The sequence below is a fragment of the Hemicordylus capensis genome, chromosome 2 (assembly GCF_027244095.1).
Source record: "Hemicordylus capensis ecotype Gifberg chromosome 2, rHemCap1.1.pri, whole genome shotgun sequence".
In the NCBI taxonomy this organism is placed as follows: domain Eukaryota; kingdom Metazoa; phylum Chordata; class Lepidosauria; order Squamata; family Cordylidae; genus Hemicordylus; species Hemicordylus capensis.
This window is the reverse complement of record NC_069658.1, coordinates 15,566,105-15,593,650: the sequence shown is the minus strand read 5'-3', so window position 1 is coordinate 15,593,650 and position 27,546 is coordinate 15,566,105. Positions and strand designations below refer to the sequence as shown.

The following is a 27,546-nucleotide window of genomic DNA, read 5'->3' as shown; positions in this document are numbered from 1 at the left end:
TGCGGCAGCCAGGTTGGTCTCTGGGTCATCTCAGAGAGATCATGTTACTCCTTTGCTGATGGAGTTACACTGGCTGCCAATAGGTTTCCGGGCAAAATACAAAGTGCTAGTCATAACTTATAAAGCCCTAAACGGTTTGGTCCTGGGTATTTAAGAGAGCGTCTTCTTCGCTACGAACCCCACCGCCCATTGAGGTCATCTGAGGAGGTCCGACACCAGTTCCCGCCAACTCGTTTGGTGGTTACACAGAGACGGGCCTTCTCGGCTGCTGCCCCAAGATTGTGGAATGCGCTCCCTGCTGAGTTATGATTGTCCCCATCTCTGGCTATTTTTAAAAAACATTTGAAGACTTTTTTTTTTTTTACCCAAGCCGCCTGAGGTTTTTAATTAAAAAATATTGTTTGTTAATTTTATGGTTTTTAAATTATTGTATAGTTTTAACTTTTATATATGTGTTTTATGTTGCATTGTTTTAATTTTTATATTTGTTTTAATTGTTAGCCACCCAGAGACGTATGTTTGGGTGGGATTAAAAATAAAAATAAAAATAAAAATAAAAAATTATTTTAGGAAAAGCTGTTACCATGTGTGGTGTAGTGCAGCCAGCATGGTATAGTGGTTAGAGTGCTGGACTAGGACCGGGGAGACCCGAGTTCAAATCCCCCTTCAGCCATGATACTAGCTGGGTGACTCTGGGCCAGTCACTTCTCTCTCAGCCTAACCTACTTCACAGGGTTGTTGTGAGGAGAAACTCAAGTATGTAGTACACCGCTCTGGGCTCCTTGGAGGAAGAGCAGGATATAAATGTAAATTTTTTTAAAAATGTTGATTACAGAGAATGACACCCAAAATCAATAAATTTGGGGGTGTTGGGGAGACAGCAAAAGATTGCATTACTCACTATATATCTCATAAGCAAGACTTTACTACGATGACTAATATTTATATACCGCTTTTCAACAAGAAATCCCAGAGCGGTTTACATAGATATAAATAAATAAAGATTGTTCCCTGTCCCCAAAGGGCTCACAATGTAAAAAAAACCAAACATACATAAGATAGACACGAGCAACAGCCACAGGAGGGATGCTGTGCTGGGGTTGGATAGGGCCAGTTGCTCTCCCCCTGCTCAAAAAGGGAATCACCACTTTTAAAAAGGTGCCTCTTTACTCAGTTAGCAAGGAACTAAGTTGTTGCCAAGTACTACAGTTTTCTTGCCATGGCCACACTGGTATACAATTTTATTATTATTATTTCTTGTTTACACAGTCAGACAGGTGTTATTGACTGGTTTGTTTAATCCAGACATCGAGTCCTTCCCAAGGACCTGGGATGCCATAATTTTATTATCAATGTTGTTGCTGTTATTATTATAGATATCGTCACAGAATATAGGCTGTTCCCGGTAAAGTTGCTTTTTGTAATTGGCTGGTGGTGATTTCTGTGGCCCCTATGGTGTTGAGGTGCTCTTCAAGGTCTTTTAGAATTGCACCTACAGCGCCAATTACCACTGGGATTATTTTGGTCTTTTTCTGCCACAGCCTTTCAATTTCAATTTGTAGATCTTTGTATTTGGTGATTTTTTCTATTTCTTTTTCTTCTATTCTGCTATCCCCTGGTATTGCTATGTCAATTATTTTAACTTGTTTTTCTTTCTTCTTGACTGCAGTTATATCTGGTGTATTGTGTGGCAGATGTTTGTCTGTTTGTAGTCGGAAGTCCCATAATATTTTTGCATCTTCATTTTCTACAACTTTTTCAGTTTTATGGTCCCACCAATTTTTGGCTACAGGTAGCTTGTATTTTTTGCAGATGTTCCAGTGTATCATCCCTGCTACCTTGTCATGCCTTTGTTTGTAGTCAGTCTGTGCGATCTTTTTACAACAGCTGATTAGATGGTCCACTGTTTCATCTGCTTCTCTACAAAGACGGCACTTGCTGTTTGTTGTTGACTTTTCTACTTTTGCTCTTATTGCATTTGTTCTTAGTGCCTGTTCTTGTGCAGCCAGTATTAAACCCTCTGTTTCTTTCTTCAAGTTACCATTCTTAAGCCATTGCCTGGTCTTGGTGATGTTTGATTTTCCACTTATGTTGTGCAAATATTGTCCATGCTGTGGCTTATTTTTCTGCTCGGTTCTTGACTTGTTCTTTCTTGTAGGACTGCTTTCTTTCATTGGTGTTGAATAGTTTCTCATTACTGACCATTTTAAGTGCATCTTCTTCACTGTCCTTTATATATTCTGCAAGGCCTCTTTTCTCTTCCTCTACTGTTTGATGGACTTGCAACATTCCTCTTCCACCTGTGAAGAAGGTATAGTCTATCTACATCGCTGCGGGGGTGCAGAGCATGATGTAGATAGGCTATACCTCCCTTGCAGTTCAGGTGGAAGAGGAAAAATTAATTATTATTTCCCACTTTTCAACAAAAAGTCCACAAAATACTTAACGTACAAAAAGAAATAAGAGTAAGATGACTGCCTGTCCCAAAAGGGCTCACAATCCTTAAAAAAAAAAAAAACCCACAAAAAACTACCCTACAAAGTAGTCTCCAGCGACAGCCACTGGAAACACACTGTGCCTGGGCATTTATAAAATAAATTTGATTCGTTCATTTTCATGCCACGCTTCCATATAAATATTTCTTGGGGAGCTTACAGAATCTAGTGGGCAATAAAGGCAGCAGTAGATTATGAGCCCATTCAGAACAGAGAACCATTTATTTATTTATTTATTTAGCTGAGTAAATTGAGAACTTTTGAGGGTTGGAAAAAGGGTGCACAGATATTTTTAAAAATGTTTTAAGATTTGAGTGGAACATTCTGACTGAAATCGGACGGAGATGCTTCTGGTCCTCAAATCACACGTACAAGGGCTATGAACCACTCCAGAGAAGAAGTCTCTTAGCCAAGGCCACGCGATTCGTGCGTATGCCACAGGCTCACAGGCAGTTTGCATCACACAATGAGAGTAGAGCTTGCTGCCCAAACTGGGCATGACTACGTTAAAAGGAACCATCCCATACTTTGCATAGCAAGCAAGCACCCCACCCCACCCATATTTCATGAGCGGTTAAGTTGGAGGAGCTTCCTACAAAGAGGAGGAGCATGATTCCTTTTAACTTGGCCATACCCAGCTTGGGCAGCAAGCTTCACTCACATTTTATGACGACCACTCCTCCACACATGACCAAGGAAGCTTGGACTAATCACACTCCCATGTGAGATTAGGAGAGGGGAATGGAATGCCAGAAGGGGTAATGGGATGTGCTCATTTACATCCCAAATTCCACTTGGGTCGTGCTGGTGCAAATATCTCATTCAAACCAGCTCAGAAGGTTCACCCTTCATAATGCTCAAAATGTTCCCTTGTTGCTTCCCGATACTCAGATGTTTTAATACCCTAAAATTCTCATATAACTACCCCCGCCCACCAGCCCCAGAATTAGAAGTCTGTGAGCCTGGCATCTTTTTAGTTAACAAAACAGAACCCTTAATCTCCTCAATTGCAGCACAGTCCAAGACGTTGGTGAGGATGGGAGGGGAGAGCGAAAGTAATGCTTGAGCCTTCATGAAGTATACTAGGCTTCTGAAGGAATAAGGGGATCGGTTGCGCTAATCCCAGCTCTTATCTCTTTCAGTTTCTTCAGAGATTCAAGTCTCCTCTTTTTTAGAAGATTTAACCTTCAAAACGGCTGACCTAGGGCTCATCCGAATGATCAGTGTTGTACATACACTTAGCAATAAATATTCAAATATTATTACATTGCCCTATAGATCAGATTCATCAGACACCAGCCTCTCGAGTCTCCAGCTGCCTTCTCTTACATCTCTCTGCCCCGACTTTCACTTAGCGTCCTTAATCCTCTTATGACTCAGCTCCAATAAAAAAAAGTGCCTGATTGTACAATGAACCCGACAGTGACCTTATGGTTCATAGCCACAATCCTTTTGTCACCAAGAATGAACACAGGAAGCTGCCTTATACCAAGTCACACCATTGGTCCATCTTGCTCAATACTGTCTATGCTGAGTGGCAGGGGCTCACCTGGTTTCAGGCAGGGGCCTTTCCTAATCCTAGCAGAATGTGTTAGGAGCTGAACCTTCAGCATGCAACACATGTGCTCTTTCACCGAATTACAAGCTCTTTTCCTGATATTGTTCTATTCTACAATCCTTGTCTTCTTGGTTCCATGTAATATTCTAATTTTCTGAGATTGTGGATTTGGGGTTTTCATGAGCTGTACGCCATGATCATCACAATTATAACAAATTAAGGCTGGACTTATCTCGTTTTGCATGTAATGCGTCTGTCTCATATATCAGTTTCACCTTTTAATTTGCATTGCTGAAATTAATGGACTTTTGCACGATAAACTAATTTTCCGAGTTTCACCTGTACTGCCAGGTTCCCTCCACCATCTAATCCTTATATTCCATTCACCAGCCATAAATATTGCCAATTTTAGGAGATAATCGGCCAAGGCACATGACTAGGGGGTGTGGCCTGGGCTGCCGAGAGCGCGAACGAGCTCTCAGCTCGTCATTTCAGGCAGGGTCAGCTGCCTAATAGGACATTTTCCCCTTTCTCTCCCTCCAGAGAGAGAGAGGAAGGGAAAAACGTTCTATAGGGCAGTCGGAGCTGCTTGAACTAATTGGCAGAGAGTTTGCCCAGGCTCTCAGCGGCCTGGGCGTGGGAGGAGGGAGTTCGCTCTGGGCTCCTATGGAGCCCAAGCCACTGGGCGGGGCTCTCTCGGCAGCTTTTCGCCATTGGCGGCCTGGGCTCTTTGAACGCTTTCGCCCAATGGTGGCTCCGCCCCTGCTGCAATTACTGGCCTACTTTAACCAGTAGTCCAAAACTGTGAGGTGAGTTTATTTATTTGTGTGAAATATTCATACCCCGCCCCACCAGCACACTATCTATCTATCTATCTATCTATCTATCTATCTGTTTGTTTGTTTGTTTGCACCTCCCTTCCAAAGGTGGCTCAGGGAGATTTACATTAAAATAAAAAACCAATTAAAAGAGATTAAAATTACAATTAACACTAAATATCATTAAAAGGTGGGGGAGGAAAGGATGTGCTGTTGCAGGTGTCGACTCCTGGCGACCACAGAGCCATGTGGTTTTCTTGGTAGAATACAGGAGGGGTTTACCATTGCCTCCTCCCATACAGTATGAGATGATGCCTTTCAGCATCTTCCTATATCACTGCTGCCTGATACAGGAGATTCCCATATTCTGGGAAATACACTAGCAAGGATTCAAACAACAGCCTTCTGCTCTCTAGGCAGGTTGATTATCCGCTGCGCCATTAGGTGGTTTTTATCATTAAAAGCCAGGCTAAAAAGATGAATCTTTTAAGGCTCTCCTGAAGGAGATGACAATCCTATCGCTCGGGGCAGCTCACAATATTTATAAAATAGATACAATGTAAAATAAGTCTTATAAAATCAACCAAATTAAGTTAAACAAATTAAAAATCTAAGCTAAAAACCACAATCATAATTATAGTTTTTAACGTTTCAAAATGTATCCTGCAATTATGAGTGTTGGAGATGCAACCCGATGGCATCGACTTTTAGCACCAGCAACCCTACTGACCACTACGGGCATTAGGGGTAGAGATGGCCAGTAAGGGCCTTCCCCTTCTGGCCATGCTTTTTCTACTCTGATTCCCTTTTGTCAGAGTGATAATCTCACATTTCATTCTCTCACCTGGAGACACAGACTTCCTTCTCCCTTCCCTTCCTCCTATATGTAGCTAGCAATGAGACATGTAGGTCTTAATCTATCTCCCTGATGGATTTCCTAAACAAACTACTTTATTTGGAACTCTAACTCCCCATCTCCAGACAATATTAATTAGCAGTGCACTTCCTTACCTGTGCACTTCTGCTGTAGCTGATAAAGAAATTCCCCCTCCTGAGCTGTCCAACAGTAAGGAAACTTCATTATGCTTTCTTCCCTTTCTCTGGAATTAGCACAACTCAAGGAACTGCAAGGGTCAACGTCAAAGAATGGAACTACATAATAAGCACCCAGACCAACAAAGAAGGCCCTTGTAGAGCAACAGGACACAGGGGTAATGCCTGTCTGTCATAAAACCACTAAGGTCAGGCTGATTTTGATCTGAGGAACAGGAGGACCTTATGGCTCTTGTACCTTGCCCCAAACGTGCCTTGCTTCTCCTTTGCCTCTACCTCACCACACCCAACCAAGTCTGACTCCTAGGACCTTTCTCCCCTGGCAGAGGACTTACAGAGGAATAGTAACCTTAGAAGCAACACTGCAGCAATAATGTGATCCAAAACTGATAAGATATTGGAGTTGAACTTTAAGATCTCCTGGCTGCAGATTCTTGATCAGGCATAGCCTTGAGTCCGTTTCACAGAGTACAAAATTCTTACGCTGAATGGCCCTTACATGTAAACAGCAATGACAAGAAAACTACACTTAGTCTGTCATCTCTCACAACCACCCATACCAGCTTTTGTGCATATACATTCTCTGGGACAACATTGCCAGCCCAGTTTTTCAAAGCATTTACATGCAAGATCAAAGACAAGAGGGTCGCAAGTGACTTCTTGCACCAGAGTGCCTTTTGCATTGTAATTTTGTAACACGTGAAATGGTCCCTGCTACATGGCTTTGTGCTGGTCTCTTAGCCACACTCTCCAAACGGAAGAGAAAACTGAAATGACCAACTCATTGTACTGTTTATTTTATTTTATTCTATATATTTTATTTTATTTTATTTATTTATACAAACTTTTTATACCACCCAAAACGCAAGCCTCTGGGTGATTTACAACAACACAACAAATCAAACAAAAAGGTTAAAACATAATTTAAAATGTAAAACATTAACACTATTAAAAACCATCAAACCATTAAAACAATATCTATTTAAAAGCCTGGGTGAACAAATGTGTCTTGACTGCCTTTTTAAAAGTTTTAAGAGATGGCGAGGCTCTTATTTCAGCAGGGAGCGTATTCCAAAGCCTCAGGGCAGCAACGGAGAAGGCACATCCCCGAGTAGCCACCAGACGAGCCGGTGGCAACTGCGGACGAACCTCTCCTGATGATCTCAATGGGTGGTGTGGTTCATAGCGAAGATGTTCTCTTATATACCCAGGGCCCAAGCTGTTTAGGGCTTTACAGGTTATAATCAAGACCTACACTGGTTATAACAGCAACCAGTGTAGACCTTTTAAGATAGGAGTGATATGATCTCTCCATGATGACCCAGAGATCAACCCAGCTGCTGCATTCTGGACCAACTGCAGTTTCTGGACTACATACAAAGGCAGCCCCACATAAAGTGCATTGCAGTAGTCAAGTCTGGAGGTGACCAGCAGATGTACTACTGTTCTGATGTCATTTATCTCAAAAAATGAACACAGCTAGCATATCAACCAAAGCTGATAGAAGGCACTTCTGGCCACTGCCTCAACCTGGGACACCAGGGAGAGGCTTGTGTCCAGAAGCACCCCTAGACTGCATACCTGTTCCTTCTGGGGAAGTGTGACCCCATCCAGAACAGGCAGATCAAAATCATCTCCCAAGTTCCAACCCTGCACAATGAGTACCTCCTTCTTATCTGGATTCAGTCTCAGTTTGCTATTTCTCATCCAGCCCATAACCACCTCCAGGCAAGCATTTTAGGGAGGTTATGCCTTCTCCTGAGGATGTTGACATGAAGAAACAGATTTGGGGGTCATCTGCATACTTATAACACCCTGCACCAAATCTCCTGATGATCTCTTCCAGAGGTTTCATGTAGATATTAAACATCGGAGACAATACGGGCTCTAAACTTTAGACCCCTGAGGGCTCTAAAGTTCAGATTTTGAAGAACAACAGTCACCGAGGGACACCATCTGGAATCTGCCTGTGTGGTAGTAGTGGAACCACTGCAAAGCAGTTCCTCCCACCCCCAACCCCCTCAGACGCTCCGGAAGAATACTATTGTCCATAGTATCCAAAGCCGCTGAGAGGTACAAAAAGACCAACATAGTCATACTTTCTCTGTCAATTCCCAATTGGAGATCATCCATCAGGCCAACCTAGGCAGTCTCCACCACATAGCCCACCCGAAAGCCAGTCTGAAATGGGTCTAGATAATCAGTTTCATTCAAGACTGCCTGTTGGGAAGCTACCACCCTCTCAATTACCTTGCCCAACCACGGAAGGTTGGAGACAGGCCTATAGTTGCTTAACTCTGAGGGATCCAATGCAGGAGTCTTCAAAGAGGTCTAATAATTGCCTCCTTAAGGCAAGGAGGCATCCTGCCCTCCCTCAGAGAAGCATTTATGATCTCAACTAGGCCTTCTACAACTTCCCTGCCAGACAGTATAAGCCATGTCAGGCAAGGGTCAAGAGAAAAGGTGGTAGGCCGCACCGCTCCAGCCAGCTTGTCCACATCCTCATGAATCACTAACTGGAACTGATCCAGCCTGACCACATAAGAGGAGTCGCCGGACACCTCTGATTCAGATACTGCAGTAATTGTGGGGTCTAAATCCAACTCAGCTTGAATACAAGAGATTACATCCACACAAAAACTCATTAAACTGGTCACAGCGGATAACAGATGGTTCCAAGTTCTGATTCAAGGGAGGAGGGGCACTTACTAGCCCTCTCACAACCCTGAACAACTCTGCTGGACGTGAACTTGTAGACACAATTCGGGCTGAAAAGAATCTCTTCTTTGCTGCCCGTATTGCCAAATAATAGATCCTCAAATGTGCTCTATGTTGTAAACTGTCGGATTCGAGTAGGGTCTTCCTCCACTTGTGCTCCAGTCGTTGTAATGATGAATGAAGTAACAACTCTGAAAGAGCTTGCAAACAAGAAAATACAAAGCTAACTAGCAGCCTAGTTACTAGTTTAAACAAATTACACATCCCATTTCTGGAGCTACCACCCAAGCACTTCACTTCATCCCCTCACCATAGCTCACCCTGATCTTAAATACTATGATGTTTTTTCAGCATCTCTTCTCACTTTAATTCATGCACACATGGCAAGGCCTTCTCTGTTGTTGCTCCCAGGCTCTGGAATGCTCTCCCAGTGAATGACAATCCCAAAGAGTAGCCACTCTTTGAAATCTGTTTGCTTTAAAGTAACTAAGGACCTTTTTATTTTGTTTTTACCCCTTAGGGATGCCTGGTTTCTCAGCTCTGCTGCTTCTATTTATCTTTTTATGGTGGTTAAAAAAAAAAAAAGGGTTTTACGGTTTTTATTGTTTTTAGGGATTTTAATGTTTTACATGTGATTTTTATGGAGTTCTATAGCACTGTAATTTTTAAAACTACCTTGGGATAAGTTTTATGAAAGGCAGTACAGAAATTGAACTACACATGGCCCTCATTATTCACGGGGATTCTGTTCTTGCATATAGGCACAAATATGGAAACTGAACAACAAAACCTTAGCTCTATGAGAATTGAGGGGTTAGGTTTCAAACAGGAAAAAAATGCCTAAAAAGCAGGGAGAAATAAGAGTAGAAATACAGTGTACCTTGCTCTCCAGAAATGCCCTCCCAAACCAGCTGAATTTTCAGCAAAATAATAATAATTTTTTTTAAAAGAAAAAAAGAAAAAGAAAGCCTCAAAATGGCTCTGTGCTCTAAAACGGTGGCCAGAAGTGACACCAGAAGTCATTACCAGCCATTCTGCAACGGCAAGCAGGCAAATTTAGCCTATTTTCACACAGTGGATAAATGAACCAGGTCTCTAAGACCCATCTGTGGAAAGGCAAAACCACAGTGACGAGGGCCAACTGCATAAATACATAAATGTTCCTGCCTCCTTCACCCTTCCCCTCATGCCTCATTCTCCACTCACCCCTCCTATAGGTTCTTCTTTCTCAATCCATTGCCTATGTTGATCCATTCCTTTAGTCTCCCCACCTTGGGGCTCCCTGTTCGTTAGCTTTCCTACATGCTGCGACTTTTTCCTGGTCCTTAGCCCATCCCAGTGTGAAATTTTAATCCCAGCCAAACTGCGAACTTTCCCTTTCCCCACAGAGGCTGGACTGAGAACCACTTTGTTGTCTGAAAAGCTAAACATTCCATGACACCATACCAGCTTAGCCAGTGTCAGAGGCTTCACTACCACAACACAACACAGATTACTACCCCTACTAACAAGCTGATATATTCATATGACAATGGGGGATTGGTATCAATTCTCTACATTTCGTACTTCAAATTAAACTAATAGAGATACCCACAATTTAATGATCCTCCATGACAAAAGCCCTATTCAGACATTATGTTGAACACTTGTACAGTGAGAGTACAATGTGCACAGATATAGATCTGTATACAGTTACCGTTATTCACGTTAACACAGGTACAGCAGTTCACTTCCTGTCTGTACCATGCTTTAGAGGGGCCTGTACCCAGGTTCACTTTTAACATGAATGCAGATAAGGTCATTCACAAGTACAAACACGTGTACACTCGTACAACATAATGTTTTTCATTCTGACCTTACACAGTGTAAAGACATCAACCTCACATCATCTTTTTCGGCATTGCTTTGAGTCGGAACATGAACAGGCCTGAACTGGGGCAGTATGCAGTCATCAGCCCTGTGTTAAAGGCCTAAGGCACCATTATTAATAAGATAAAGCATACAATACATCCAAGCAACTAACCTTATTTGTTCTGGGGTTCAGCATCAATAGCTTGCCTTTTTCTTTTGTATGCATACCACGGCATGCCAGCATGCAGGATGCAGTAGCTATTCTTAATCGGGAGAACATTTCTTAAAGTTTGTCTAAGAAAAGGGGGGAAAGAGAGAGAGAGAACTGTATTACATGCTAATATGCAGACATACTTGTTTCACGCTGATAGCACACAGAGATATGAGCAGATTCAAGTTTGACTGTACGGCCCAGTGCAAAGTGAGGAAATGAAATTTTCCCTTCCCTGAGTAGGAGTCTGAGATAATTCAAGGGAGGGATGGTTGTTCTTTCACTTTGTGTGGGGCTTCGGTGGTTGTGAGAAGCAGAACGAAAGTCTCTCTCACACCAATTCTAACCTTCCCTAGTGCCTGACTTTCTCATTTGTGCCAGGCATAAAGTGGCAAGATAGAAATTACTTTTTCTGGCCGCCCAAATGCTGGAAAAAGTGGAGGGAATTGTCTCACTACTCCCTAAAACTCAGGGAAGGCATGGCTTCATCTACTCTCTTCACACCAGCCCATTCAGATACTCAGAAGCAGCAAGAATCTCTCTTCCTACTTTTAGGACGGTGTTCCCTCTAAGGCGTACATGTGTGTGTGCACTCGCACATTTCTAAATGTCCACTCGGTTAATTTTAAATCCCTCTCAGGTTGAATCAGGAAGGCCCCACTCTGAATGCACGTGTGTACACACACTGCCTTGATACGGCTGCCCAGAACAAAACTCATTCCTCACACAGATGAACTGAAATAGAGAGAATACTGTTCCAGGCATCTGTAAAGTTCAACATGGAGCAATAGTTTGCTATTTCCCCTCCCATGAGTCTAGGAAGAGGGATGTGATTGGGGCAACCACATATAATGGGGGGGAGTCACAGGAGCGCCATTTATTTTAACTAAGGCTTATTTAACAAACCAGGGTTGGCATTACAGACAATCATCAAACTTTGGTTTGTTTTCCAATATCATAATTTGCTCAGGTCCCAGCAATTCTCCTAACCTCCCATGATCTAGACTTGCCTTTATACAAGAGCCTTGTAAGGGAAAAGCTACCAAAACAAACCAAGCTTAAACCATCATTGTAGGTTCAGACATCATGCAAGACCATGGTTAGCACAAACAAATCAACTTCAAATCTTGGGTTCAGATTGTGGCTTAACTACCTGAAATAAACCACAGTTTATTGCCTGGTGTGGGTTTAGACATATTTTGATATTCAATGGCCCAGTTCACACAATCAATCAAATCTAGCTTTAATGTGGATTACTGACATAAGTTTGATTGTGTCAAGGCGGTTTGTAGTCCAAGATGAATAAAAAATTCCCACCTTAGCATGGATTCACACAGTCACACTAATATTAGTATTTAATATTAATCTACATTAAACGTAGATTTGAATGACTGGGTGAACCAGGCTACCATTAGAAATGTGCACAAACCGGTTTGGCGCTCCATTTATGGAGCGCCAAACCAGTTCGAAAGTCCATCGAATGAGCCAGTTCAGAGGCAGGGGTTTCCTTTAAGGGCAGGGTGGCTGCCCCAGTCAGCATTGTACTGGAAGTGGGTCGGCACACGAGTCAACCACTTCTGGTACAACAATGACTGGGGCTGCAAGGAGATATGCTGCAGCCCCGAACCAGTGGTTTTGGGGAGAGTCGGCGGTGGGTGGGACAGCAGGACAGGTAAGGGCACCCTTCCTGCCCTTAAAGGAACCACCCTGCTTCCCAGGAGTGCACAAACCAGTTCATGCACATCCCTAGTTACCATTTATAAAGTTAATGGGAAAATGTCCACAATTATCATTTGGAATGGCCCAGTTACTTAACTTGCTTTGTGTCTGAAGTAGAGGCAGTACCAACGAATGCTAGACTAGTTTACTGAAGACAAGATCAAATCTTTGATTAATACATCAGCAATAGCCAATTGGGGAAGAGTGCTAGTCTTGCAGTAGCAAGCATGATTTCTCCCCTTTGCTAAGCAGGGTCTGCCTTGGTTTGCATTTAAATGGTTGACTACATGTGAGTGCTGCAAGATATTCCCCTTAGGGGATAGGGCTATAGGTCAATGGAAGAGCATCTGCACATTTGCATGCAGAAGGTCTCAGGTCACTTCCTGGCATCTCCAGGTATGTTTGGGAGAGATTCCTGCCTGAAACATTGGAAAAGCCTCTGCCAGTCTGCGTAGATAATACCGAGTTAGATGAATCAACGGTCTGACTTCATATAAGGCTGCTTCGTATGTTCCTATGGCTTTCCATAGGCCAGATTTGCACTCTCCAGTTCAATGGCACCCAGTCTCAAGTGGTGTTCCCTGATGCTTTCCAACAACATATTAAATGTTTCCTGCAAAAACTCTGGGATGAAATGCAAAGACCTATCACCCAAACACTTGAAAACAGATTAACTGAAATTAACTGGTATACAGGCTGCTTTTGAATACCGCAATGTTCCACGGTTTGGGTTATTAATTAACTTGCGGATGACAGAATGAACATTCTAGAAGTGATATTATGCATTACAAACTAAAGAGCTGGGGTAGTGGTTGTAAGGCATTGCTTTGGAATCAAATTCAGGTCCGTGTGATACATGACAAGGAGATTGACATAAATTATTTTTTCCAACCGTTGCCAGCAATTTAGAAACCTCCAAAGGTCCTTTGGAAAGTTGTGACAAGAATGTGGGAAGTTATTGTGGCTATCTTTTTATTTTTAGTCCTCCCCGAGTCCTGATCTGGAGGCTGCCCACTTTATCATGAAAGTGGGGGAGACATAATCTTGTTTCCTGAATTCTGGATTTGACTCATGATTGCAAACTGTTCTGTATGCACTCCTAAATAAAATACAACCAAAGAAAGAAAGTTATTTTAATCACATTCGTTAGAGTGGCTTGCCCTGTGGCCAAGTTTACTCGTTAACTACTCGGTAACAGAGGCAATGGAAACTTTGTTGGTATTAGAAACACAAGCTGCTTTTCACAGAATGATTCTCTGCTAAAGTAGGTCCCTGTGGACAGAATGCAGCTGGCCTGTCAGAATTAAGTGGTTCAGAAAGAACGAGCTATTGCACAGGAAGGATCTTACAAAAAATGGTAGATCCATCTTAAAAGATATGCTAGCTGTAGATGAAAATTTAGAACAGGGGAACCTGACCAAGGTTTAAGTTTTTTAGAACTTGTCTAGAGATTAAGATGCCCGTGTTGCAAAAAGTCTCAATAAGGATGCTGTGGATCAGCAGGGGTTCACCAACAGGGCCTTCTGAGATGTGTTTCCCTGGATACAAGCTGAAAAGCAAGCCTGCAGGGATTCAGAGATTGCTAATGGTGTTACAATAGAACTGGGAGGGGGGAGATACCTCCCTAAACACCCAGGGAGTTGAGATCACAGTCCAAGGAATGCTGATTTTTCTATCCCAATTTGAAAGCTGTTATTGATATATCCTTGTTTGACTGTTGGCCAGCTTCAATTAGTGGAGGCTAAACACCTTAAGATAGATTTAGCAAAGATATAAAATGAAGACATGGCAAGAAAGCACTCCTTTCATTACCACCCAGCAAATAATTAATTTACCTATCTCTAGTTAACGAGTAAACCTGTGAAACAGGATCGCTCTCCTATTCCTTGGAGGAAGGAAAAAAGGGTATGTGATCCAAGCAATTAACAGCCCAAGTATGATCTAATTAGTTATATCCCCCCCCCCAACCTTTGAACTTGTGATTTAAATGATGCTTCTTACACACAATAATGAACCTGGACTTGTGTTTTTTTTTAAACGTGTCCTCCAGTTTCATTTTTAATTTTGTTCTTCCAACACGTTCATGGAAAACAATTGCATTATACTACTTTAAAAAAAAAACCCACTGCATGTCAGAGAATGTTAATTTCCGCTTTCACTTGAAAAGAGCTGCTCTTGTGGTAGCAAGCATGACTTGTCCCTCTAGCTAAGCAGGGTCCGCCCTGGTTGCATTTGAACAGGATACTACACTGTGTGATCACTAAGATATTCCCCTTAGGGAAGAGCAGAAGGTTTCAAGTTCCCTCTCTGGTTTCTCCAAGGTAGGGCCGAGAGAGATTCCTGCCTGCAACTTTGGAGAAGCTGCTGCCAATCTGTGTAGACAATACTGAGCTAGACAGACCAAGGGTCCAACTCAGTATATGGCAGCTTACTATGTTCCACTTTAGACCAGGGCTGCACAACTTTGGATGTTCAGCTGTTTTTGGAACACAGCTCCCATCATCCCCGGCCACAGTGGCCAATAGTCAGGACTTATGGGAGTTGTAGTCCAACACCTGCAGGAGGGTAGACGTTCCGCAGCCCTGTTTTAAACTATGACAACCTAGAATTGACAAATCCCAGGTGCCAGGAGCCATAGTGTCTATATACAGTAGTTTAATAAAAATTTGTCCCTGGCAACCCTGTTTCTGTTCTAAGTATGGTGCTTAGAAGGGGGATAGAAGGAACCCCATTTCCCCTTCCCCTCCACAGTGTCCATCACTAAGTTTGGTAATTTTGTCATGTGTCCCTTGTCTGGCTCTTAAGTCTTTGGGCTGTCTCTTAGAGTCAAAGAAAATTTATCAAGGCCTGGACGATGATGTAAATTGTAAGCAACTGATAGAGGCATGGGCAAGTGGGTATATTTGCCACGCTGCTATTCATCTATCAGCTTACAGATATTCACCCCAGGAGAACAGCATCTGGCATGACTGATTAAAGCCTCCCCAATACCAGCTTCCACCTAACTGTGCAGCAGGAAGCAGCTGCCTAGAGAGCAGGAGGCTGCTGGTTCGAATCCCCGCTGCTGTGTTTCCCAGAATATGCGAAACTCCTATATCGGGCAGCAGCAATATAGGAAGGTGCTGAAAGGCATAATCTGTTACTGAGTGGGAGATGGCAATGGTAAACCCGTCCTGTATTCCACCAAGAAAACCACATGACTCTGTGGTTGCCAGGAATTGACATCGACTTGACAGCACGATCTTTCCTTCCCCCCGCCCAATACCAGCTTAACTTCTACCACAGCAGTTAGGCCAAGGAGGATTATCTTCTAATGAATTCCAGGCATGGCTATGACCAATGAGTCTACTCCTGTACAGAACACAGCTTTCTTGGAAATGCAATCTCCAGCAAGGTAGGAAAAGGTTCTGGGACAGCAATTTCTACTCATGACTGATCACTATATGTTTTTTAAATATAGACTAATAGAAGTATTATCTAAGAGGGTAGCAAAGGCATTAGACCTCAAAAGAAGCATATCCCCTCACCCACAACAGGAAAGCATGTGAGGAAGAGAAAACAGAGGTGAAAGCATGGCTGGAGTTGGCCCAAGATGCATCAAGAGAGAAAGAACATGGTAGAAAGAGCATTCTACCCAAAAGTCAATTTATACTTTTTGACCTTGGGTACAAAAACCCCTTCTGAGAGAAAGTGGAAAGACATGCACATATTTGTTAATTGTGAAACGTGCACAGAGCTCAGACTGGTCTAGTTTCCCTGCAGTAAACACAGGAACAACAGTGATCAGGATCCTGCCCTCATTTCCGTGCTTCTTGTGGGAAGAGCCAACCACTTAAACCAGGCATGCGTCAGTTACTATGCCATGGCCTGACTGCTGCTGGTGCCAGACCCAATTCTTGTTTAGAGAGGGACAAGGCACAAGGAGAGCAAAGCAAAAGTAGTCTGTAGCCAGCCAGCAACATGCAGAGGTCAAGTTTAAGTCACCCCAAACATTTGAGACATCATTGCTGATGCACGCTGGATGAGAAATTGATTGAGAAAGCCAAAGAATACCAAAAGGAAGTCAATATGTGCTTTATTGACTACAGAAAAGCCTTCGATTACATTGACCATGTCAAGTTGTGGAATATCCTTAGGAAAATGGGTGTCCCAGAAAATCTCATTGTTCTCATGAGAAACCTATACACAGGACGGGAAGCCACAGTCCAGGTGAAACAAACTGGTTCCAGATCGGCAAAGGAGTAAGACAAGGCTGTATACTTTCTCCTTGTTTATTCAACTTATATTATTCAACTGAACATATATTGAGAGAAGCTGGATTGGAAGAAGATGAGCGTGGTTTTAAAGTTGAAAGAAACATCAATAAATTGCGCTACGCTGATGACACCACTCTGACAGCTGAGAATGCAGATGATCTGCAAGCTCTAGTAATGAAAGTCAAGGAGCACAGTGAAAAAATAGGACTACGACTAAATGTAAAGAAGACTAAACTAATGACAACAGGTACAGCAAGCAGCCTCAGAATTGATAATGAAGACATTGAAGTGGTGGATAGTTTCTGCCTTTTAGGATTGACCATCAACTGTAAAGCATCCAGCAGTCAAGAAATACACTGCAGACTAGCACTTAGTAGTGTTGCAATGAAGGTGAAAGGATATTTAGATGCTGACCCGTGTCTATACCTACAAAGATTAGAATTGTTCAGACAATGGTTTCTCCCATGACACTCTAAGGATGTGAAAGCTGGACTTTGAAGAAGCAAGATAGAAAAGGTATTGACGCTTTTGAATTTGGTGCTGGAGAAGACTTTTGAGGATACCATGAACAGCCAGGAAAAAAAACAAATGGATCATAGAACAAATCAATTCAGGATTTTCACTCGAAGCCCAGATTAGCAGGCTCAAACTATCATACTTGGGACACATTATGCGAAAACCCAGCTCCCTTGAGAAGTCAATAATGCTGGGAAAAGTTGAAGGAAAGAAGAAGAGGATGACCAGCAGCAAGGTGGATGGACTCAATTACAACAGCAATGAATGCATCACTGAGAGACCTTAAAGGCCTAGTTGAAGACAGATCATCTTGGAGAGAATCTATCTATGTGGTCATGAAGAGTTGACACTGACTTGACAGCACTTAATCAAAACGTTTGGAATTGTTTAAGAAAAAACAAATATTCAAGTGCAAACTGGCTCTAAATTTATTTATTTATTTATTTATTTTTACATTTCTATACCGCCTTTCGTTAAAAGAAAACCCCAAAGCGGTTTACAAAAATTAAAACATACAATAAAAGCAATAAAAACATCAAGCTAAAAACATATGAAACAGGTATAAAAACAAGACCTCTAAAGTAAGGGTGGCCAACCTGAGGCTCTCCAGATGTCGTTTGACTACAACTCCCATCATACACCGCTGCAGGAGATGATCGGAGTTGCAGTCCAACAACAGCTGGAGAGCCTCAGGTTGGCCACCTCTGCTCTGAAGTGTCATTCATACTGGGAACAGTTATTACACTCATTTCTGGCTCCCCGAACATCACTTAGTTTCAATTAGATCAGAGGTACTGTATAAGCAACTTCTCTCTGCCAGGCACCCTAGACAGCCCATCTTGACTTCCTGCAGCCAGTAATTCTTTTGCAACCTGCAAGATTGTGTCTGTCTGACTCTTGGAACACAGATGAGAGCTGTGGGGTTTTTTCTGAGGCAAAACCTCTTATCAGGCAGGGCATCTGGCCAGTTCAAACTAATCACTAGCACTGTACACAGGCACTTATCAAGCAGCAAACATTTTCCATGAGCGGGACTCTGTGCATACTGCACTTTAGGAGCTGCAGCTAGGAACAAACCTTCCTTAGGAACGCAAATGTTAAGTGAATTATACAGAACATTTGGGATTCTGAACCATATGAATTATAGCAATGCCTACACTGGGGAGCCAACCTGAAGTTCACCAGCTGTTGCTGTATGACAATTGTCACCAACCTCATCTGCAATTTATCGCTGCTGGGGACAGTCTAACTTCAGTTGGAGAGCCTCAGCCATCCCTGTCTTACATCATCAAAAGTGTTCTCTCTCATTTTCATCTGTGTGCGAAATGAGTTTTGTTCTGGCCAGGAATATCAAGGCAGTGTGTGCGCATAAGCATTCAGAATGGGGCCTTCCTGATTCAACCTGAGAGGATCTACAATCAACTGAGCGGACATTAAAAAAAACACTTGTGAGCGCAGGCACATGTGCATGCCTTAGAGGGAACACTGATCATCAATGAATACTACGGATGCAAATCTGAAATACTGAGAGCGGGAGGGAATTCTAGCATTCAGGGGCACTTCTGAACAGGCTGTTTTGGACAACAAAATGGCCTCTACATCATGTAATTCAGGATACAACTGTAAAGATCCTGCCCGCTCCTGGCCTGCCATTCTGCAGCCTCATAATCGCAGGTCGGGGCAGGGGGCAGTCTCATGTGAATACTAATGTAGTTAAAGTCACATGGGAGAAGCTATTTAGATGAACTGCCCACCTCATATCATTATGCGTCTGTGGGAGTGTGCCATGAGAGGAGCAGAACAAATATGTTCATGCCCCTTGTCAGGCAGTGGGCAGGGTAAATCAGACATATCCGATTCTGATCCATGTACAAACAAACCCCCAGAGAGCAACTTGGGATTATAATATCCAGGGCTCAACAAATCCACTAGTCTACTAGTCTGTGACAAGTGAAAAATGATGACTGATGAGTGAAAAAGGCTGTGATGAGAGATTATCATCTTGTTTACACAGTCAGACAGGTGTTATTGACTGGTTTGTTTTATCCAGACATCGAGTCCTTCCCAAGGACCTGGGATGAGATATTATTATTATTATTATTATCATTATCATTATCACCATCAATTATTGAATTTATATACTGCCTAGTATTAAAATATCTTCTGTCTAGTATAAAAATATACAAACAAAGCTTGAGGAACCATCCGATGAGTAAAAACATTTTGTCTGGCTGCTGAACTGAGCCAAGATCTCTTGAACCCTGATAATATTCTTGGGCAGGATGTGGAAGAGTCAGGGGTGGACACTATTTCCGATTGGCTGGGCTGGATACTGCTTGAAAGTGCAGACTGCACAGAGAAAGGTAGGAGACACACTCTGCCCAAGGCATGTGAAATATGAGGCCTTCTTATCCCCACTGGTGTTATCAATGACCACGGCCTAGTTCTCTCTACCACTTCAAACTGAGGTCAGGGCTCATAGGATCCTTCACAAATGCATAACACCATTCCCTAAATATAGAAAACTAGCATGCCAGGAAACACCTCTCCCTCCCGCCAACATGCTAGTTTTCTATATGCAGGGATTTATTTGTACTGTATAGGAAAGCAGCTAATTCCCACCCGCATTCTCACCATACACCTCAACCTGCTGTGCCATGTGGCTGGAGCCCAGGTCAGCTATGGTACCCCAAAGAGATAGAGGGAAGGTTGCCCATCGGAGCATGCTGAGGCTGAAAGCGCAAGGGCTTTGTAGGTTACTTCTCCCACCAGACTAGGAAGTTCTCTCAGCCAAACTAGACATGAGAAGGGCAGCCCCATTCATGTATAAAAACATCCTTGGCTGGCTGGATGGGCATGACAAGAAGCACATGGGTGAGAGGATCTAAACTCTTTCCTGCTCCATTGCTTCAATCAATGGAGTTCAGTGAGGTAAGCTGCCAGAAGAGGGGAGACTTCAGCTCCTCCTCACGCCATACTCCTGTGTAAAAAAAAGATGCACACAGTTTCTAGGTAAATGAGAAAGGCGTGTAAATAAATACACGTGACCTCATTCAAGGGATAAACTTGTGCCCAAAGCTGTACCATTTCAGACTGTAACAGCTCATATGACTGGTTGCTTTCCCACACAAATAATTCCCTGCATGGAGAAAATAAGTTGTCAGGGAGAAGGCAAACGCCTTTCCCTGAAAAACTGAAACTTCTCTGCATATAGAAAGCTAGCAGGTTGGTGGGAAAGGTGTTCTCAGCCTCACTAGTTTTCTATGCAAGAGGAATAATTTTTTTTGTATGGAGGATCACAGAAAGCTGTCATATACGGAGTCAGAAGACGGGTGCACCTAGCTGAGTATTGTCTACACTAGGCCTGCACAACTTCGGCCCTCCAGATATTTTGGGGCTACAACTCCCATGATCCCCAGTCACCATGGCCAATAGTCAGGGAAGATGGGAATTGTAGTCCAACATCTGCAGGAGGGCCAAAGTTGGGCAGCCCTGGTCTACACTGACTGGCAATGGCTCTCCAAGGTTACAGACAGGGGCCTCTCCCAGTCCTACCTAGAGATGCCAGGGAATTGAACCTGGGACCTTCTGAATGCAAGCCTGCGGGTGCTCTTCCACTGAGCTATGGCCCTATCTTCCTTTGTTCACAAGTAAGTCACCCAACCACATGCAAACCAAGGTGGACCCTGTTAAGCAAAAGGGGACGATTCATGCTCAGCTCTTCTCCACATGAATCTCCACCTCAATCTGAAGAGGTAGAGAGGATGATGCCTAAACCAAAGACTTCACAATACAAAAGGGAGAACATGTGAAATCAAGAAATCTCAGTCAGAATACCGTGTTAATGGAACACACAAATGCAGTGGAAAAATAAATACTAAATAAATGGTATAATCAATCCATATATTCATATATTGCTGTCAAACATAATGTGCACAAAGGAGGAGCCAAGCTCCTATATGGACCCAGAGAGTATAGTTTCTAATGTTTCTTTAATGTATCCTTAATGTCTTTGATAATTAACCCTCATGGGTCCATGAGGGTCCATGGGTCCAGTGACCCATGAGGTTTATTATCAAAGACATTAAGGATACATTAAAGAAACATTAGAAACTATACTCTCTGGGTCCATATAGGAGCTTGGCTCCTCCTTTGTGCACATTATGTTTGACAGCAATATATGAATATATGACTCTATGGATTGATTATACCATTTATTTAGTATTTATTTTTCCACTGCATTTGTGTGTTCCATAAACCAAAGACTTCAGCAACAGGCAGGAACAATTTTAAGCTCCTTGCAACCATCAACCTGAATCACAGCACCAAGCACCCTTCATAAACTTGAAACATAACAGACACGCTTAAGATTGGTTCATCACTTCAGCAGAGATAACAAAGGCCATAATTTATTGAACTGGGCAAGTGCCAGTTATAAATGGATTGGTGCATTATGGCTCTGTTTCAAAACACACAGTTTTCCTCTGCATGTTAGATTTCAACTCAGCTAATACTTCAAATTCCACAGCAGAAGAGGGATGAAGACATTTCAATGCGATTTTAATACAATACAACAGTGCAGGAATGACCACATCAGAAATATCTCATAACCCAGAGCACAATAAGCAGCTACATATTTTGAGAGGTGCCACAAAGTGTTCCCTCTAACAGGGATTCCCAGATGTTGTTGACTACAACTCCCAGAACCCCCAGCTGCAGTGGCTTTTGCTAGAGGGAACACTAGTGCTACATGATCTAGTTCAGGCTCCCTGTGCATGCAGTGCTCTCTACCACACTGACATGCAAGCCTGAAAAGAGTTAAGCCCATCTTTTGTATCTCTGGATACTGCACTGGTTGAATATTGGATACTGTCTGTTTGAAAGAGCAGTCAGGATTAACTGCTTTGCTTGCATGTGCAGCAAAGTACACACACACACACAAAGAAACCCAGGTGCACATGCAAAGAAACCATCTTTAGTTCTGGCTTGTCAAACACTTGTCTCATCACCAGTGATGAGCAAAATCTACAGGTGACCAGGGAGCAAAGCTTGTGTGAATTGGAAGGAAGCTGGATTCTTCTCCCCTTTTCAGGTTGCAACGTATCACAAATGACTACCACAAGTATTTGTAAGAAGGTGGGTGAGACTATTAAAAACACTGTTAAAAAAAATTAGGATAGAAATTTATTAAATCACCATCTCCAACATGTTTTTAAGTCCTTGAAACACACAAATTAGCAGGTCAGGGAGCTATTATTTTGTTTTCATCATTTTGATTATTTAACATACAATTTGGGACTTGGTTAATAATTGGGCTCAATACACTCTAGCATAGTACTATAACCAAGGAAGTCCTTTCCCATGTCTTTCCCATCCCAACACCTTTCTCCTCTCACTGGTGCAATCACCCAGGAACTCCCACATGTGGCCTAGTAGCTTATTCTGTTCTCTAGTCTTAGGATTTCATGGTGCAAAGGAAAAAGGAGAATAACATCCCATCCCCAACATAGGGGAATTTAAGGGCCATACCACATGGGACAGTTGCAAATGCCTGCCCCTGACTTTCACCCCTGCTAACTGGACAAAGACCTTAAGTGATGCAGCAGGGAAATGCTTGACTAACAAGCAGAAAGTTGCCGGTTCAAATCCCCAGTGGTACTATAATCGGGCAGCAGCAATATAGGAAGATGCTGAAAGGCATCATCTCAGACTACATGGGAGAAGGCAATGGTAAAACCCTCCTGTATTCTACCAAAGAAAACCACAGGGCTCTGTGGGCTCCAGGAGTCAAAATCGACTCAACGGCACACTTGACCTTACTTAACTGGGCAAAAAGGCACTTTTCAGGAGAGCAACTGACCCTAGGGGCTATTGCAAGTGTTTTGTTTGTATATGCTTTTCTTCTATGATTGTGAGCCCTTTAGGGTTCACAATTTCATACCATATGTAATCAGCTTTGGAAATCAGCATCTGGGTGCATGAGAGAGCTGCATTTCATGCCTCCCACAAACACACAGGTACACTAAGTCTCTCTCAGGGCTCACAAAGACCATAAGGCAGACCTGTACAACTTGGGACTCACAATGACGAATGTAGCCCACTGGTCCTGTAACTATGGCTTGCCAAATTCTTGACAACTCTCCTCTTTTGATGGTCCCAAGCAAGCAGCAAAACCAGGTGCTTTATCAAGCCTGGTGAACCACCAAACATGGGCAATGATCCACTATTACCTCGAGTAGGGCTGCAGCTCAGTGTTAGAGCATCTGCTTTGCGTGCAGAAGGTCCCAGGCTCACTCCCTGGCATCTTCAGGAAGGGCTGAGAGCGACTCCTGCCTGAAATAGTGGAGAGCCACTGCCAGCAACAACAATAAATATTTATGTACCACTTTTCAACAGAAGTATAAAGCAGCTTCCTATATTTATTTATTTAAAATATTTGTACCCTGCCCCTCCAGTGCACTATTGCTCAGGGAGGCTCACAACAATAAGACAGACACAAGATACAATAAGAGTAATAAAATTAACTAAATTAAACAAAAACAAACACAAAAGTTGTCAGATTAAAAACCACAGTTATTAGGTTCAAATTAAAACTGAAAATTATAAAAAGTTAGAGAACCTACCAGATATAACCAAAATAAATACACACACACTCTACAATTATCATATACCACTTTTTAACAAAAGTGCTCAAAGCAGCTCATACAGAAAATACAAAAATAAAATGGTACCCTTTGTCCAAAGGACTCACAATTTAAAAAACAAAAACCCATGAGATAAACACCAGCAACAGCCACTGGAGGGACATTGTGTGCAAACTGGATAGGGACAGTAGCTTTGCTTTCCCCTACTAAATATAAGAGCATCACCACTTTAAAAAAGGTGCTTCTTTGCTCAGCAGATAAATCACAAAGTGTTCAGCATTGCATCAAGGTTGACAGGTTCTAAATACACTGCAGGATCTTCCACACAGGCCAACCCTGACAAATGGGTTGCAAACCCAAAGAACAGCCATGCCCCCCCCCCAAAAAAGTTTTTTTTTTGTTTTTTTTTGCAAAGTATGGTAGATTGCTTCAGCAAGTCAGCCAAACAACATATAAAGACTTGACACCATTTTTGGTAATTCTCTACCTGATCTGGGGATAAAATTCTTCTTGCCCTTAAAAAAGCAACCTTGAGCAAGATACAAAACCCATCCCAGATGTACAGATATTGTTATCGGCAGACACACAAGCAAATCATCCCCAGCCAACAATCTGTCTGTGTATGCAGCAATTAGGAAAAACAAAACCAGATCCTAATGGGCCTCAAGGAAAGAACTAGAATGAAAGTCATGATCACTCATACATTTCTGTAGGATTTAGAAACATTTACGAGAGAGTTCATGAATTAGTCCCATGCGATTTTTTGCTGTTACAAGCAAGACTTTGATATCATGACTCTACAAATTGTCAATAAAGTTACTGCAAAAGAAAATTCTTGACAAGCCCAGCACTGACAAGTCAAAACGCTGGTTTACTAGTTTGAAACATTCACGTCTTGCCTTTTATGGCTAAAGACAAAAGTTCACTTCAGGTCAAGAGCTGGCACAAGATGTACAGAAATAAAGAATCAGCTTCATACAACACCACTATATAAATTTAAGAAATCAACTAGTTTTGCCTGATGGTTGAGCATCTGCAATATTACGTGCTGCTCACAACCCTACCTTTTTATTTACAGTCCTACATGAGAACAATAATCACAAATATAATCTCACCTAAACTTAATAGTACTCTCTCTACACACACAGAGCTTGGCATGCAAAACAAAAAATTAGAGACTTTTGAAAGCACTTCCTGTTTTGCCACATAAGTACATCAGATACCCAACAATAACTTTCAACAATGAAAATTGTTTCCATCCATGAAGCAATAATTTTAATTAGAGGGCAGAAAGAGAAATGCATAGAAGTCTGAGCAGGAGGAAAGATTCTTAAAGAGTACTTCAGCTTCACTCCAGTCTAATTTTAGAACCGATTATTTTGTAAAGACTTATTTGTAAGGCAAGAGAAATCTAATCATTCTTAAGCATGGTGACAATATTTATCTAAGACACAAAAACCTCGCTAGAATCATACTGTTGCAATGAAGGAAGGCCTACAGAGAAAGAATCACAGGATTCATAAAGATAAAGCAGGTTTCATATAATCCGAGTGTCACTTAAACAGGTGACAGTCAGTGCTTACAGCTACAACAATAATTATCAATATACAGCTTGGTTCATAGTTAAATTACATATTTGCCAAGAGCATGGAACAAAGAGTCTACCCTCTCTCCACCAGACTCCGCATATATATTTGGGACCAGAAGAAAGGCCTTAGAGGTTAAAAAGAGATGCTGAAGAGGCAGATAACCAGGAAGAAAAAAGAACATAAATACAAGAATGTTATAAAGGGCAATAAGAAGAAACGCGGTTTATAATTCGAATGTAGGTTTGAAAATATTACCTCCAGCCTCTGCCTGTTCTGTTGTGACCCTGCGGGTAACTATGTGATGCTATTTCAGGACCCGAGCCGCTCCAGCCCGAGGAGCACCACAGCCCTCCTTCCCCTTCAAAGCCCCGCAGTCAATGCAGCCCACCAAGCGGAGCCGGAGAGGCACACTCCTAGAGGCGGGCTTTCGCAGTTGACTGACAAGCGCTCTTGGCCAATAAAGAGCAGAGCGAGGAAGTCGACCGATAGCGGCCTTCAGCCAATGGTGCTTCCCAGCTCGGCTTTGCAATTCTTGCGAGCGGCGATAGATGTGAAAGGAAGACGGGAAACGACTGGATATGCTAATCGGCGGACGGGAGCAGCCAATCGACGGGCTCTCGTAAGGAAGCGCGTGTGGTTGCGCAATTTTGAAGCACAGCCGTGGGGTGCTGGAACGTTTGGATGGAGAATGGGGGAGATGGTGGTTTAGGAAGGAAGGAAGTGGGGTGGAGAAATTTTTCGAGGGGCGGCTGGCGGGGAGGCATGCAGCTTGCTCTCCAACTGCCCCCTTTTTCTGTTTCAGAAATCTAATCCTTGTTAACTTGGCAAAGAGGCACCTTTTAACATGGTGATTCTCTTTATTTTAGCAGGGGGAGAGTAACTGGCCCGATCCACCCCCAGCACCGTACCTCCAGTGACTGTGGCTGGTGTCTCTCTTGTGTTTCTTTTTAGATTGTGAGCCCTTTGGGGACAGGGATCCATCTTATCTTATTTATTTGTTATTTCTCTGTGTAAACAGCCCAGAGCCATTTTTGGAAGGGCGGTATAGAAATCAAATGAATGAATGAATAAATAAATAAAAATAATAATATGTGGGACTAGGACATAACTCGCCAAGCCATACATGTGTGTTTGCCCCTTCTGAGCTTCCCTCATATTTTATTTTAGTGCCACCCACCCACTGTGCAGAATACAGTTTGGCCAGCTTGTATGAAAGGAAAGTATAAACAAAAAAAATTTAAGGAAAAGCTTTTAAAAAGGAAAGTATAAACATGTGCAAATCCACATGAGGTGGTTGTGTTGGTGATGTCACCTGAAATCCCGCGAGTAAGAATGTAGATTTTTGCATCTCACAAAGCAGCCCTGTTCAGATATTATGTGGTACAAATGAACAGATGTCTGTAGGCTCATGCACGTGATTGTGTGCATTATTGTACCTGCGTTCATGTTAAAAGTGAACCTGCCTACAGGTCCTCAAAGGCTTGGGACAGATTGTTGGACAACAATTTCCAACATCCCTGAGCTTAGTGCCCTTTGGGAATTATGGGAGTTGTAGTCCAACAACATCTGGGGACTCAAGTTTAAGAACCCCTGTGCTGTAGGAAACATGATGCTGAACTAAATGAACATAATCATTGTATTCTTAGTTGTTACTTCTGCAATGCCAGACTGTATAACAGAACAACATTCATTGCCCTAAAAACTGAGTTTGCAAATTTAAAGTATCAGTCAAGCCATGAGTAATTATTATTATTACATTTATATCCCGCTCTTCCCCCAAGGAGCCCAGAACGGTGTACTACATACTTGAGTTTCTCTTTCACAACAACCCTGTGAAGTAGGTTAGGCTGAGAGAGAATTGACTGGCCCAGAGTCACCCAGCTAGTTTCATGGCTGAATGGGGATTTGAACTGGGGTCTCCCCGGTCCTAGTCCAGCACTCTAACCACTACACCACGCTGGCTCCATTTAAAGTATCTCCAGTTCTCCATTTAAATTTTTCTTAGATTTTCATACTATTTGAAATTCAAATAACTCTGATTTTCATTTTGGGGAGACAAAATTGCATAAAAATAGTCATATATAAGTGCTCTAAATACAGCATCATGTCTTGGAACAA

The 27,546-nt window shown here is 42.5% G+C and overlaps 1 protein-coding gene across 3 annotated transcripts in view; it reads right to left on the bottom strand.

Annotated features, from left to right (window-relative positions):
- Positions 1-25,815, bottom strand: part of ME2 (malic enzyme 2) — a 60,596-nt gene extending 34,781 nt beyond the window's left edge. For 2 of the 3 annotated variants that reach the window (XR_008316953.1, XM_053299718.1), the window contains exons 1-2: positions 25,684-25,815; positions 10,666-10,787 (exon numbers count right to left, since the gene is read on the bottom strand). Coding sequence is in view for 1 of the 3 variants with exons in the window: in XM_053299718.1 (XP_053155693.1) it covers positions 10,666-10,773 (108 nt within the window). In the remaining 2 variants the exon portion in view is untranslated. The remainder of the gene's footprint in view (positions 1-10,665; positions 10,788-25,683) is intronic. The other variant, XM_053299719.1, reaches the window with a different exon arrangement.
- Between the last annotated feature and the right edge of the window lie 1,731 nt (positions 25,816-27,546).